The sequence below is a fragment of the Phoxinus phoxinus genome (assembly GCF_949152265.1).
Source record: "Phoxinus phoxinus genome assembly, chromosome: 4".
Lineage (NCBI taxonomy): Eukaryota > Metazoa > Chordata > Actinopteri > Cypriniformes > Leuciscidae > Phoxinus > Phoxinus phoxinus.
In genome coordinates, this window is record NC_136879.1 from 31,329,830 (window position 1) to 31,344,366 (window position 14,537).

The 14,537-nt window shown below is 37.2% G+C and overlaps 2 protein-coding genes across 6 annotated transcripts; both read right to left on the reverse strand.

Moving 5' to 3' along the window:
- Positions 1–36: 36 nt before the first annotated feature.
- LOC306997342 (histone H4 transcription factor) lies at positions 37–5,335 on the reverse strand. Of its 4 annotated transcripts, none has more exons than XM_079610632.1 (10): positions 5,023–5,335; positions 4,600–4,756; positions 4,237–4,463; positions 4,045–4,156; positions 3,803–3,955; positions 3,582–3,656; positions 2,561–2,681; positions 2,328–2,466; positions 1,709–1,836; positions 37–879 (listed from the first exon to the last, which is right to left on the reverse strand). In XM_079610632.1, exons 2-10 carry the CDS (start codon positions 4,748–4,750, stop codon positions 471–473), a joined length of 1,515 nt encoding a protein of 504 aa, XP_079466758.1. In that variant the 5' UTR covers positions 4,751–4,756; positions 5,023–5,335; the 3' UTR covers positions 37–470. The 4 variants fall into 4 exon arrangements, with proteins under 4 accessions (XP_079466758.1, XP_079466756.1, XP_079466759.1 ...); XM_079610630.1 differs by having other exon boundaries at positions 236–879; positions 5,082–5,335; XM_079610633.1 differs by having other exon boundaries at positions 236–879; positions 1,709–1,833.
- Positions 5,336–6,187: 852 nt separating this feature from the next.
- Positions 6,188–13,365, reverse strand: map6b (microtubule-associated protein 6b). Of its 2 annotated transcripts, none has more exons than XM_079609569.1 (4): positions 12,176–13,365; positions 10,336–10,549; positions 8,825–8,864; positions 6,188–7,653 (listed from the first exon to the last, which is right to left on the reverse strand). In XM_079609569.1, exons 1-3 carry the CDS (start codon positions 12,889–12,891, stop codon positions 8,829–8,831), a joined length of 966 nt encoding a protein of 321 aa, XP_079465695.1. In that variant the 5' UTR covers positions 12,892–13,365; the 3' UTR covers positions 6,188–7,653; positions 8,825–8,828. The 2 variants fall into 2 exon arrangements, with proteins under 2 accessions (XP_079465695.1, XP_079465694.1); XM_079609568.1 differs by lacking the exon at positions 8,825–8,864 and having other exon boundaries at positions 6,194–7,653; positions 12,176–12,921; positions 13,234–13,365.
- Between the last annotated feature and the right edge of the window lie 1,172 nt (positions 13,366–14,537).

The window sequence follows — 14,537 nt, forward strand, 5'->3', positions numbered from 1 at the left end:
TGATTTTGTCAAAGAAAATATTAAAATGATTTTTCTGAGAAAAGTGGTTTTACTTGTTCTTTTAGAACGTTGACAATATATTTGAAACTAAAGGGCTTATAAAAAATACACAACTATTTACAACTATAGGCAGGCAACAATGGAACAATAATACAACACAATATGCAAAATATTCAACAAGTATCAAGACAAATAAATTAGATGTTAGGTATTAATGCTCAAAAGCTCACTCTTTTTCCTGGAAATGTATTTTAAAAAATAAAATAAAAGCAAACATCTTTTAAAAGAGATTTAAAAAAAAGGGTCAATTTGACACCTGAGATCATTTTAAAAAACCTTACATAAAACACTAGCAAAATTTTAAACAAAAGATAATGCTAAACATCATCCTCTGACCTGTGCATATTAGTTTATAAAAACATTGATCTAATGGAGGTCAAACAGATTGTGTGCATTTGATAAGTATGAGACTACACCACATCCATTCCTAGCCCTCTAGCCACTGCAGCCAGAGCTCTAACAGCCCCTGACGGCTCACCAGGCTGGGACTCTTCCTCTGGCTCCCCAATCACCTCAGTCACAGTGTTCAATACACAATACACAGATGTTTCATCGCCTTTCATTGCACTGCCGTCAGCCCCCTCCAAAAGCTCGGAGGTGGAAGAAGATGAGGAAGGAGAAGAGGGCGACGAAGAGTTTTGGGGAGTGCTGTTGCCGCTGTCGGGATGCATCATGGGCTCTTTGGAGTGACCGGTTGAACCGGAGACCTTGCGAGGGGTGCGCTTTTCAGCCATGTTCTTGATCAACTCTTCCGTAACCTCTACAGTCTCATAGCGCACCATATTCAGCCGCAGATACCCATCCTCATCCTTCTTGTACCTGTTCAAGAGGCAATTGTAAGTAGTGATGGTGAAATTAAGCTTTGTGAAGCACTGAGGCTTTCCCATCAACTGTATCGTAAAAAGGCTCATTACTCGAAGCTTTTCAACACAGTGCACACTAACGTCATTATGTGGTCAAAAGGTGGAAAAGCTGCCTTTTAGTCCCAGACGACCCAGACATTTTTCAATTGTTTCATATAATAAATCAGTTTGTGCTACAACAATCATACAAGGAAATAAAAGTATTAAGTCTATATAAATAATAGTCTTTCATATGTCATTGTACTAACACATGAATAAATGAGTCAGAATAAAACTTGTCCTGTAGCAGATTTTATGAATCTGCTTCAATCAACACATACATCAATATTCATATAAGCTTTTTCCTTAGTCCTAAACCTTTGAGTTCATAGGTAAGGCTCATGTAGGCATATATGATCAAAATGTATTAATTTGATTGCGGAATGGTCAGTTGAAGTGCTTGTGAACTGGGGATTAATACAAATTGAACATGCACAACACAACGCATGTAAATATTTATTCCTTTTCAAAGAAGCAAATGACTTGCAAAACATGTGCAAGGGGTTCGCGCAATTTTTGAAACCGAATATGAAGCAGTCACGTGGTTGTGTGTAAAAACAAAGCTTCGGATGTCACAGATCACGTGTTTATGGCAAAACAAACCAAGCACCGGTACAGTGCTTTAATGTGAGATGTTTTTTTGTTTTTTTTATACAAGCTTTGAAACCTCGGTGCCAAACGTCACATCGCTAATTGTAAGCTTGGAACTAATTACACAAAGATATTAAGCAGTGTTTGTAACATACCTAAAACGCGAGTGTCCAGATGGCCATTTGAGTTGATGCTTCTTTCGAAGGTGGAGGGTGAGAGTGTAACACCAAGAGAAGGTCTTGTCGCAAAGGTGACACTTGTACCTCGGAACCATGTTGTCCTGCTGAAGACAGTCATCACACATGTTACTTTATGTCATCACTAAATAAACTTTAATTTTTAAGTTACACTTTGATTAACAGAATGTTCTGGGGAAAATATACATTGATCTCTATTGACAACATTTGCATATGTAAATGGTGATTTACACTAATTTAACGCATAAACAACAAAAAATAAATAAATAATAATACTAAAACGTCAGTAAGAGATGCAAGACAAAAAAGCAGAAATGCAAACCTTATGTTAAAGCACTTAAATTAATCAGTAAAAATATGTTTATTATTTGAGCTGTAACTTCTCGTTATATGCTACCTACTCTATTTCTCAGTTTCTAAGTCTTGTGGCTGTAATTTCATTCTATAAAAAGCATTGGTTTTCATACAGGTTTGAAACAACTTGAGGGTGAGTAGATGACAGAATTTTCATTTTTGGGTGAACTGTCCCTTTAAATATGAAGCATGGCTGAGGTTATAGCACCCTCTGCTGGCTGACCTCATGCACTCGTTTATAGTGCTGGTTCATGGTGTGGGCCATCCGTGAAGAGTATCCACAGCCCTCTACTGTGCAGTGGTACGCTGCCCCCTCATTGTGTGTTTCCATGTGTCTCCGCAGATCATGCTGGTTCTTGAAGCTAAAAGTAAGGAGAAAAAACATTAAATATTAGTAATATATTCTTCAGTCATACTTCAGTGTATGTGGACAGCGTGGAAACTCCCGGCAGCCACCTGCTCTCGCAGAAGTCACATGGGAAGGGCCTCTCGTCGCAGTGACGAAACTTGATATGGATCTTCAAGGTGGAGAGGGATGTGCATGTCATGTCACAGAGAGGACATTTTATATGATTCACTGAAGAAGAAAAGAACAGTTAATCTAAACTGTTCTTATATAGGTGTAACAAACACAATAATTCATTTGATACTGACACTCTAGGATGAGAACAAAACTTCTGGGAGGATGGCGACACTATTGTCTTCTGTAGAGCTGCTTTATCGCCGAATCAAGTTAGTATCAGAATTCGACACTGAACTTCAATCAACACTAAACTCAACTGAGCTAAATAATGACACCATTGTCTATGGTGTAATTATAACTAACAGTTGCTATACAGCTAATATTGCATTTGTTTAATAATTTAAGAACAATAATAATAAACAATTTTGCAACATTAATGCTGTTATTTTCATATTACTGTGAAGTTGCTTAAAAACTATGTGTATTGTATAAAGTGGCATATAAATAAATGTGACGACATGTAAATCATCTACAAAGAGCAATATTCTATATTGTTTTCCAGAAGGTGTCATTCTTTTGTAAAACATTGTACATTTTTAGGGATGAACAATATTCTGGCCAATAACGATAAGCTGAAATTGATTTTCATGCTATGGATGATATTAAAATTCCATTCTGTTTTGTCTAAATGAATAAAAAACATTAACAAGAACATTAAAACAAAACAAAATTATAATTGTAAATGCTACAAGTGAATTCAGGCTTAATGGGACTATAATGTATAACAACATAATGGACACTTGGGCAGTATGAAAATGGGATCTTCATCCTGAGATTTAACTGTTATTTATTAAATTATTAGTGTTTTTAAAGATTAACTGTTACACGACAGCAACGGTAATCTAAATGTAAAAATAGTGGAAATGAGAATGCACAATTTCAATTGAATAAATCATATTGAAATATCAGCAGTAATTGATAACGATATATTGTGCGAACTCCACATGAACTCACCATGCTGACGAACATGGTCTCTCAGCAGCCTCTCATTGGCGAATGCTTTGTCACAATGTCCACATGTGAGAGAATCTGCAATAAAATGTATTTATGGAAAAAACTTCAGCCAGCTGACCAGTATAATAGGAAAGGAACTAAAGACTGTAAATGGCCAATCTTAAATATCAGAGTTTTTATATTGTCAGCGATTGAAGAGGAATGATGTGAAATAAACAGACCTTCCGGTTCTGCTTGCCTCTGAATATGGTCAAAGAACTTGGTGTTGCTGGAAAACATACAGCCGCAGGTGGGACAAGCGACCAGCCGCTCCTGCGTATGACTGCGCAGATGTTCCCGCAGACGGTACTTGATTTTAAAGAACGCATCACAGCCTAAAAAAAAAAAGAGCAAAAATGTTTCACACAGACAAATGGATTATAAACACTGGTGAAAATGTTCCTGGTTTGCAGACAGCGCCTACCTGACCAGCTGCAGAAGAGGGCCTGTTGCCGATCGGGAAGCGGCTGAAGCTCAGTGCAGTGTGCATGCATGTCAACATGACGGTAGAACCATTCCGGATTATTAAATGAACTCTGGCGACCCAAAAATAATGACATAAGCTCGTTATATAATGTCTATATTTAAGTAAAACAGAAGTGACACTAATACTAACATCACAGTGCTGCCACTGACAGACAAATCCCTCAGAGACATCCGGGACTAGGCTGCTGCTGTGGAGATCTTGAGTGCAACTAGCCAGTTCGGAGTGGGATTCGAGAAGCTGAGTCCCGATGCATTTAAGCTTGCTGTGGAAGATGTGGAAATGGGCATGAGCGATGAGCTCACTCTGGCTTCCCATCGCCAGGAACTCACAGCCCTTCCATTGGCACGGATAATCCTCTATAAACGAGACAATATCAAATCTTAATATGTGCTCTAAATGCAATTTACATACAAATCAAATGTTGTCAAAGACACTTCATTGTAGATCTGCCTAATTTAATTGTCTATTTATGCATGTATAACAATCTCCTACCCAGTTCCTCCATGGCATCTCCTTCCCCAAGATGCTCCTTCAAATGTAGAGACATATGATCACTCAACTCCTCCATGCTTTGACTCTTGAAAGTGCATGATGCCCACTCGCATGCCACCACGATTTTAGAGACATTTCTTCTATTCGCCATTTTTACCTTGAAGATAGCATACAACTACATTAATAAAATACTTCGGAATGCTAAATACATTGCATTTGGGAATGACAAAAACATTAACGTGCCTTTAAAACTGTTAAGACTTTTTTGAGCTAAGCTCATGACAAGTAAACAAACGTTCAACAGCTCGTAATGTAAACAAGGTTGGGTGCTTGTGGTTTACTGCACCATACACAATATTTTTTAAATCTTATTACAACACTATGATACTGTCAAAGAGCTTATGAATTAATAAATTCGCTTACTCTGATGTTAATGAGTCACGGGCTGGTTTGAAGATCAGGTGCTAGTTCAGTTTCATTACCTGGTCGTGGCTCAGAAGCGCGAGCACACATCCAGGCATCAATGTAGAGGGAAATTTACGTAGTCTTAAAATATATTGAGCACATACTGTAAAAATGTTTAATTGTCTAAGATATTAAATTACATAAAACTTCATGTCGGACGAGCAGATGAGGGGACGGACAGGAACGCGGGTAAATTGTTTGTTTGAGAGGATGGAGAAGGTCATGACGTGTGTTTCCGTGTAACATGCAAAATAAAAGTCCTGACGAATCTTTTTGTTGATCAGGGTTTGAGCTTTTTGCTGAAAAAAGTGCTTATAGTTTTACTGCTGGTGGAAGTGAAGTAATGATATATTTTAATGTCCATGGGATAGAAAAAGTCTTGATTTCTTGATATCATTGGAAAAGTTTATAAACAAAAAAAATGTATTACAAAAATGTAATGTTTCTTATTGGTATCATGTTAATATGTATGTAATCAATATTAATGCATGTATGTAATGCAATTTTAATGGTTTTATTTATGCTTCAAATTCAAAATAGAAAAACAAGTGGGGGGAATGTGCAGTACTTAAAATAACCGCTGGAGGGAAAGTGATTACGTTTATAAATATTCCTTGTAATCTGAATTCAAATGTGATCAAAAGTAGCTGGATTTAAGAATTTTAAAAAAATCGTATTGTTCTTTAACTTTAAATATGGGGTGTTGTTCACGTGAATGTTATACACAATGAGTTCAGTGCTGGTGGACCCAAATACATTTATCCTTTTTCACATTTTTACTAAGTCACATTGCACCATTGTCTTCATTTTCCCTTTACCACACCCAAACAATATTCGTGCAGAGACCTGAATTTGCCAGCCCTATGCAGAGCCTGAGACTTGAATTATTTATTGAATTTTGTGAGGACGACTGAGTCCAGCGAATCTGCAATCCAGCGAGCGAGTCCAGCACCATCCTCAACTGTGTTTCAATGGTCCAGCTGCTTCGAGTGTGAGCAATAGCATCACATGAATGACTTTTTATCTCTTTAAATCAGTTTTCCATGCTTGGCTCATATCTAGAAAAGGGTTTTCTATTAATAGATTGATCAACCTTTAAAGTTTAAATAAACAAAACACATCACAAATGTAGGCCTATTTATTTAATGAGTTTAATCAATTTCATTCAATGCAAGCTCACAACATACACATCACACTTAGAATTACCACTTGGACATCTGATGGCCCTATGTTGCTCAATATACAGGCACTACTGTTATGGAAAGCATAGCTTGAGGATAGCACCTAGAATGGTGTGCACAGCACGTGTAGGACAACCCAGGAGAAGCTCAGAACCAAGAGGCTGTAGATTTACACTGAGAGGGCTCTCACCCCTCCGGACCACGCTCACAGAACAGATCGGGTCAGAAAGATGTTTAACATACAGATGACTAGGATGGGCATGCTTCTGTCTGTCAATCGCATGGACCTCAGCTATGGTTAGCAGCATTCTTCCCAATTCAAAATTAAATGCAAGAAAACAAGCAGTTTTTTAAGGGTTACATCAGCAAATTCATGGAGCGTATGAGATCACATCTGAATGTTGCTTTATTGACAGCAGAGCAAGCTGAGCGTAAATATGTTTCCATAGCATAATGCTCTACACTACACGGTAACAATCACACTTTAAGAGAGACCATGCCTGGTGACTGGCACTGTTGTTGAAAGTACTGAAATACTCATTTTGAATCTAAATCGTGTTCATTTGCTAAACATGGTGCACTTGTTGACTCGTGAAGCTCCTACCTGCTAATTTCCAGTGTAACACTGTCACACAATCTTTAAACATGCGGTTCGAGATTTTTAGACATTCTTGTGTCCGTAACTTAGTGAGGCATATAATATTGCTATAATCTGAATGTGTTGTGAAAAATATTGTGTCTTAATGTTTGAGCAATGCTATTGGTGCATGATGCATCTAAATAGAGTGGTCCATACACTTCAAATGAAGTCCATATCACATTAAATGAGATTGCTTGAAAGAAACAACCAGTAAATATCTTTCAATGCAAGATAAAACAAAAACCTTATCTTATATAATAAGGCTTATGGCCATTTGCTCAGAGGCAGCATGCAACAAGGATCCGGTAATCATCTTTGCCACGGAGAAAGCTATTGATGTATGGAAAGGGAGCCAGATGCGGGGCAAAAGCAAAGATAGATTCATAATAGACAGGACAGTGGCCGCACAGTCAAGACAAATCAAGCAGACAAGCCTTGATCTACTACAATAGGTAAAGACACCATCAGAGTCGGGCCATTAGAGTAAGGTCATGAACATGGGGATGAGAGTCCTCTATTCCATATTATAGCCTCCTCAACCCCCCAAACACAAAAGTGCACTTAATCTTTTGCCTCGGCTAGTCTGTTGATCATTTCTTTGCTTTTCTTGGTGACCCCTCCCTCTGGCTTTGGCTCCTGGTTGCTCACTGAAGTTTTCTTCTTGGCAGCTTGACTCCCGGCGATTGGCTTCTCCTTTGCTTTTTTCACTGTTTTGCTATGGCTTGTTGTCTTTTTTGGCTTGGAAAGTGATAAATGATGCCTCTCCACCTACAGGAACAAAAAGAGAGACATTTTGGTGCATTATTCAAATCTGCAAAACAGCACATACCTAGTATATATTTAACTGTTAATGTTCGTTTTAAGTTTAAAAAAAAAAAATACGTTCACCATATACACTACAGTTCAAAAGTTTGGGGTGAGTTACAGTACGATAAAAAAAGGACACATTCAATTGATCAAAAGTGACTTTAAAAATATTTAAAAAATTCAAAAATATCTCCATTTCAAATAAATGCTATAATTTCTATTCATAAAAGAATGCTATAATAAGAAACAGTTATTTTAAAGTATAATATGTTTAATTATATTACTTTTTTTCTTTTTCTTTTTTGCATTATATTATTGCAGCCTTGGTGAGAATAAGAAAATATTCTCCAAAAATCTTACTAACTCCAAACTTTTTAATGGTAGTGTAGTTTTTACCTAAACGCTTGGACCCCCTGAGCACCATACGGTTAGGAAACAAATGAATAAACAGGCAAAGTGTGTCATTTACAGTAGAAACATAATCATTGGCCCTCCGGTGCACACTGTTCATTTAAAACGTCAATAAAATAATTCTAAAAATGTGAATCATGTTTCAATTAGTATAGTGGCATCCAAGTTAGTTATCTCATGACAGAAATGTGTGTTAGAATGTGATTTTCAGGCCCTATTAAATGTAGATGAAGTGTTCAAAACAAGCGGTGATTTGTTCTACATACTCAAAATAAGAGATGCAGTTTGTTGTCACAAAAGTTTCTATACAACATATATAATCTGTGATTAATCCCAGTTTACCTATACTTTCCAATAATGGAGAATGTCTGCTATTTTGCAAGGTTGCACTTCATTCAAACGTCTTGCAATAGCATGATCGCAGTGATCAGCGTGAGCTTACTTTCGATACTAATGGAGTGGAAACCTATTAGTATCTTTTGGCATATGTTTCTGAAGCCAGAAACCTTGCATAAATCATTTGCATTCAGTTCAAATGGAAGCCAAATAGCCCCTCTTGATAGTGAAGATACTAGTTTCATGCAAAAAAAGAAAAGTTGAGCAAATCCTCATTGTGAGGAGGATTTAATCAGAATCTGTCCCACTGAGGATCTCTGTGATGGTGCAGCTGTATGGTGAAATACTCTAGATCCATGCTGTCCAAAAGAATCACTGAACACACCTGACTACAGAACAGAGCTGCTGTCACTGTCAGAACAGTCCTAGAGAGTGAGAGAGGCAGGGGCTACATCAACACATTACATGCAGAAACACTACAGAATAGTCCTCTTTCAACACATTCGCTTTTATATTTAAAGGAATAATTATATTATTATTCATTCACCCTCAAGTCGTTCCAAACCTGTATGACTTTCTTCTGTGGAGGACGTTCTATTTCACAAGTGAAATTACCATGGTTACTAAACGGATAGGATTCCGAGTTAGAATGTTTCTGTAATAAAGTGCCTGATGACTGATCTGTGAACGAATCATCTGATATTTTTAATGAATCGTTTGATCCACTTGAATGATTCGAATGATTTGAAGATTATTAAATGTCAGTCTGTTTTTTTCACATGAAACTATCATATGACATCAAAAGTCTTAAGAGACACTTTATTGTGTTTTTCCTTTCTTTTAAAGCTGTAAAGTTCCAGTCCAATGGGGGCTAATTGAATGGCATTTAGGAACAGAACAATTCTTCAAAATGTCTACTAAGAAAATTAGAGGTGGAATCACTGTTGTTATTGTTAACTAAAACTGAAACATATAAAAAAATAAAAGAGAAATGTTGCCTTAGCAACTAACTAAAATTAAAATAAGTGTATGTTGAAGTCATGAGATTTGTGGAAGCTTTTTTCTGCCACAGAATAAAAAAAACATTAAAGTCGGCATGAACCAGAAGTTACAAACGACTTTTCTCCGGTGTTGTGACGTATTTGAAACGGAATATTGAATAGAGGGCAGGGTTTTACTTCAGCGCTCCTCCTCTCCATCTCTCGCCCATAGCAGACTAACGGTTTGAGGGGAGTTGCCACGCCCTCGCGCCATAGCACATAACCGGAAGAGAAGAGAAGTCGTTTCAAGGGGGAAGGGAAGGGTAACGCATTTGATTAAAGATTATAAGGGTACATGAATTTAAAAAAAAATTGAATGAAGTGCACAGATAAATCATTTATAATAAACACTACAACATTAGATATAAAAATACGAATTGTACAATTTGATTTCATGGCGACTGTAAAAGATAACTGTGACTTTAAACTCACAATTCTGACTTTTTTTCTCAGAATTCTGAGATCTAAACTCACAATTGTGACAGAAAAAAGAGAGAGAGAGATGTATTTTATATAGAAATATAAAAAAAAGCTACAAAACTAAAAATGGCAAAGGCAAACAACAAATCAAAAGATAAATAAATACTATAATAGTTTATAAATAATACTAAAGTTATACTGCATGGACTATGAGGGTGAGTAAAACGATGGGTGAACTCCCTGTAAGAATTGACAGCATTAGACTGACAAAAGTTGGAGCCCCATATTAAGAAAGCATCACAATTTCATCCCTCACAGTGTAATTACATTTTTGATGATGACGCTCATATCTGGAGTTGTTGATTTCATTGATATGGTAATAAAAACCGGGAAACCTGGCAACATAAACTGATGACCTGCTGGAAAAACATCATACCTTGGACTCTTTGCTTGGTTCGCTGTACAGGCTTCGTATCCGACGGCGCTCCATCAGCTTGTTGTCTGTGGCCTGAGGCTTGCCCTGCTCTCCTTTAAAGGTGGAGCTGTAACTGGTCTCCAGGTTGGTCTTTTCCTCCACTAGGGGTTTGTACTGAGATCTCGCTTTGATGAGTTTCACTGGTTTGATATCTGTGTAAGCCTTGAACTCCGTCCTGGAGAAACAAACAAAGTCATTTTTTAAATGAATGCTAGGCTTGTATAATTATACATATACATTAGGGCAGAGTAATCAAATATGGTTAATGGTTAATTGTTAGAAGACCAATAACCTGACAAAAGATCAGCAACCATATGACAATATACATATACTTTATTTAGTTGACATCAATAGAGAGTAAAGTTAACATTCAGCATCATTACTCGACCAAAACTGTTGCCTTCCCTTACGGAACAAAAATATATGGGAATATACTGCAAAATATAATGTGATTTATTTCATCATATATTTACATATATGAGAAACTAGTGCATATATTTTTCAATATACTGCAACATATGCATTGACCTATGTATCAATACATATGCATAAATGAAGACAAACATAGCATTACATGTAATATTCACAAAGTTTTATCCTTTATTGTTTACATATATTGTGTACAGATTTCTAGTTCCCAGCACGTTTGCTTCTGACTGTTAAAGGAGAGCAAATGCTAAAATTAATTGTTATTTAATGTTTTTTGCTCAATATTAATATAGGGGGAGATCTGTGTTTAATGTTCTATTATTTTGGAATTTAAAAGGTTTTCTAGTAAATACTCTGTTTTATGAAAGTGAGAGTGAGTGTGCACAAAATGATCTGAAAACTCAAGAATGACTCAACATATTTCAGGCTGAAAAGCCTCAGAGGCTTTACACTGGTGACTGGTGATATTTTTCAAAGACTGGATCTAAATCTAGCCTTACATCTTGCTCTTGCATAAAGTTCATTGATAAAATCTTCTGTTTCAGAGGCTATATAGTTACAGTGATCTGATAGGCTATGTAAAAAAAATAGACAAGTATAGCCAATAATCAGATCAGTGGATGATCAGTGAGGCGGGTTATAATGACCAGTTCTACTTTTGGTTCTCCCAAATCTCAATATTTGGTTACAGCTTTGTGTCTATGTACAATAACAAACTAATGGAAAAATGTATCTATATAGGATTAAGTCTCTTGAATGTAACATTGACGAGACTGTATTTACAGACCCAACAAGGGAGTTTATTTTGGGTACATGGTAATCAATAAAAGGACACAAGAAATAAATGCAAATAACACCTAGTTTTTGTTTTGTTTTGTTTTTACTCAAAATTAACATACAAAATGTTTATTTAATCAGACAGATGTTAGAAATTACATTTCTGTTAATCAATGAATAAATAAACTAGCAGACACAGAATCTTCTCCTAAACTTAGCATTGTTCCCTTTTGGGGGGATCAAACAATAACATTCTATTATGTTCTCTGTAGGCTCTTTTTGGTAACCAAAAATGAGCCTTTCATTAATGTTGCACCTGGAAAAAAATATACAGAACATTCTCTAATGGTTAAGTACTTAAGTTTCATTTTAACAACCATCTTCCCAGAATGTTCTGTGAGCCAAAAATTACACGCCGGGAATCTGCCAATAATCTCAAAACAGCTAAATATTGTACGATTAATATATTATTCTAATATCAGTTTATTAATAATAATAAAAATAAGAAAATATATGAATACTGACATGAACTTTCTTGATCAGGATTATTTGACACCATTCAGAAAGTTATTAAAACACAAAATGAAATATTTACCTATATGAGCTTCCAGACGTGACTTCCTGCTTGATCTGCCTGTTGAGAGCATCTGCAGCTGACCTCCTCTTCCCCTCCACTGTAACATTTTGCTCCAATTTGTTCCCCTCCAGCTCTTTTTTGTCTAACTTCTTTCTCCTGTCTTTACTCTCTTTTTCATGCTGCTTTTCCTCAATCGCACATTTTTCCACACCGGTTTCAACCTCTGAAGTGGCCTGCTCCTTTTTGGAGAACTTGCCCTCTTCGGCCTTACAGGGCGCAGCAGAAGTGGGTTTGGGAATCCATGGATGATCTCCTTTTTTCGGAATGGGCCACGCTTTATAATCTTTCTGGTACTGAGTGACGTTGTTGAAAGGGGTCTTTGATGGCTGATAGTCGTTTCTGGGTTTGCAGCTTCGTTCCGGACGCACACTCCAGGCTCTGAAATCCTCGCGCATCACAGAAGCGCCGGACCCATCTTGAGATGATGATGCTGCGGCATCAGGCGCGGCGTGAGTCGCTCTGGCCGACGCCTCCTGCTGAGCGCTATGGGCGGGTTGAGCTTCTGTGGTGACCGGCTTCTGTGATATTATTGCTTTGGGTTGAGGGTGCAGATGTTGCACCTCGGCCACGTCTGAATACTTCGTGAAAACCAAAGGCACTGCAATGTCACCTTTGTCCAACTCACTCCAGAAGCGGTTGATGCAGCAAGCCCTGGTTATACAGGGCCATGCCATGATCGATAACGACGAGGCGAAGGCTTAAATCTGAAGAGAAAAAACTCAGAAATGAAGAATACAACGCACACAATCAAAATGTTATCAGGAAAGCGATGTTTTCTTCCTATTAATGCTCCTTGTGATGCGAGAAATCCTTCCAGACTCTTGAAATCCTCAGTATCGTAGCGCACGCGACGCGCTTGCGCACTTGCGGCTAAATAATTTCGACGCGATTGTTTTCTTTCAGTTACAAATTAAATGTTTCTTTATAGTGAAGCGAAGACCCCGTCCAGGCGACTTCATTGACAGCTGTGAGACAAAGACACCGCCCCGGTCGTGATGTGCGGAGTGAACTATCACCTGCAGCCATCAGCGTCTGGACAGCATCGGGTGGAGACGCCGCTCGTTTAACCATTTCAAGACTGACACACATCGCGCATCCTCCACCCACTGCTTCACCATTGCAAAGGCTACTACATGATTCTGGAACTTGTTGATCTGAAGACCCGTATGTATATATATATTGCATTGGTTACTAGGGGTCTAAAAAGAGTTGGTGGTGTATTTTAGTAGGCTAATTAAACACACCATAAAACAGATTTGATTCATGCAATATTAAAATAGTCTATTATTGATGCATTTTTAAGATTGCCTCAAGTCATGCCCACAATAGGCAGGCACAATATAACACAATTAATGATTACATAAATATAAAATTGTCATTGTATTGTTTGCAGCTTTCTATTGGGTAGCCTACAATTGATCAATTTATAAAATTTTGACTCTTTTTTTCTCAGCAGTTACAATTATGACTATGAATAAAACACATGCTTTCACTTTAACTTTTTAAAAGCTCCAGTTTTATTGGTCAATCCAAATACGATATGCTCTCTTAGTTTAGGGAAATTTAGAAGTTAATGGTGGTTGGTATACTTTTTCCAATTTGATTTAAATGCAATTTGGAAGATATTCTGTGAAAATTCCAGCACTTACAACTGAGTGGATGTGATTTTGTAATTTGGGGTTAACATCGGACCCACCCAGCATTAATGAAGCTACATCCAGTTTCTTTTGTTTCATTCGTGAATCTGTGTAACATACCATCTAGTGGTACATGCAATGATAGCAGTGTGTGTTGTGCATGTGTGTATTGTGTAGCCCATGGGGTGGGGCACTCTCGCATGGTGAGCTCAATGCAGATTTTGCATCCAGCTAAACATGGATTGAATGGCCAAATTGGAAAGCATAATACCTTACCTCAATTCAAAATATTATGTCAGATCTTCCAGAAGTAGACTTAAAGTGACACGTGAGGAAAAACCTGACATCAGAAACCTTAATTCAAGCCTTTCAAAGTGATATAGCATGCACACTGTTTGGTCTGCTGTTTAGTATCATCAAATGTCTTTCCTTTAGCCTTTTCCTTCTAATCCGCAGTTGGATGATAAGACAGTATGACAATACAAGTTGTACTTTTTGCTGTTTTTCATGTTTTAAATTTACATGCGCTAGGATACAAATCCACTTGAATCTCCCTGTGCGCTAGAAGTGCGGTCTATTTGAGATTTGTATTAAATCGGCAGCAGCTTGTATGAATTTTTATTTTGCAAGCCCTCATGCATAAGTCTTTTTTATTCTAATTGTATCACCCATCTATAGACACC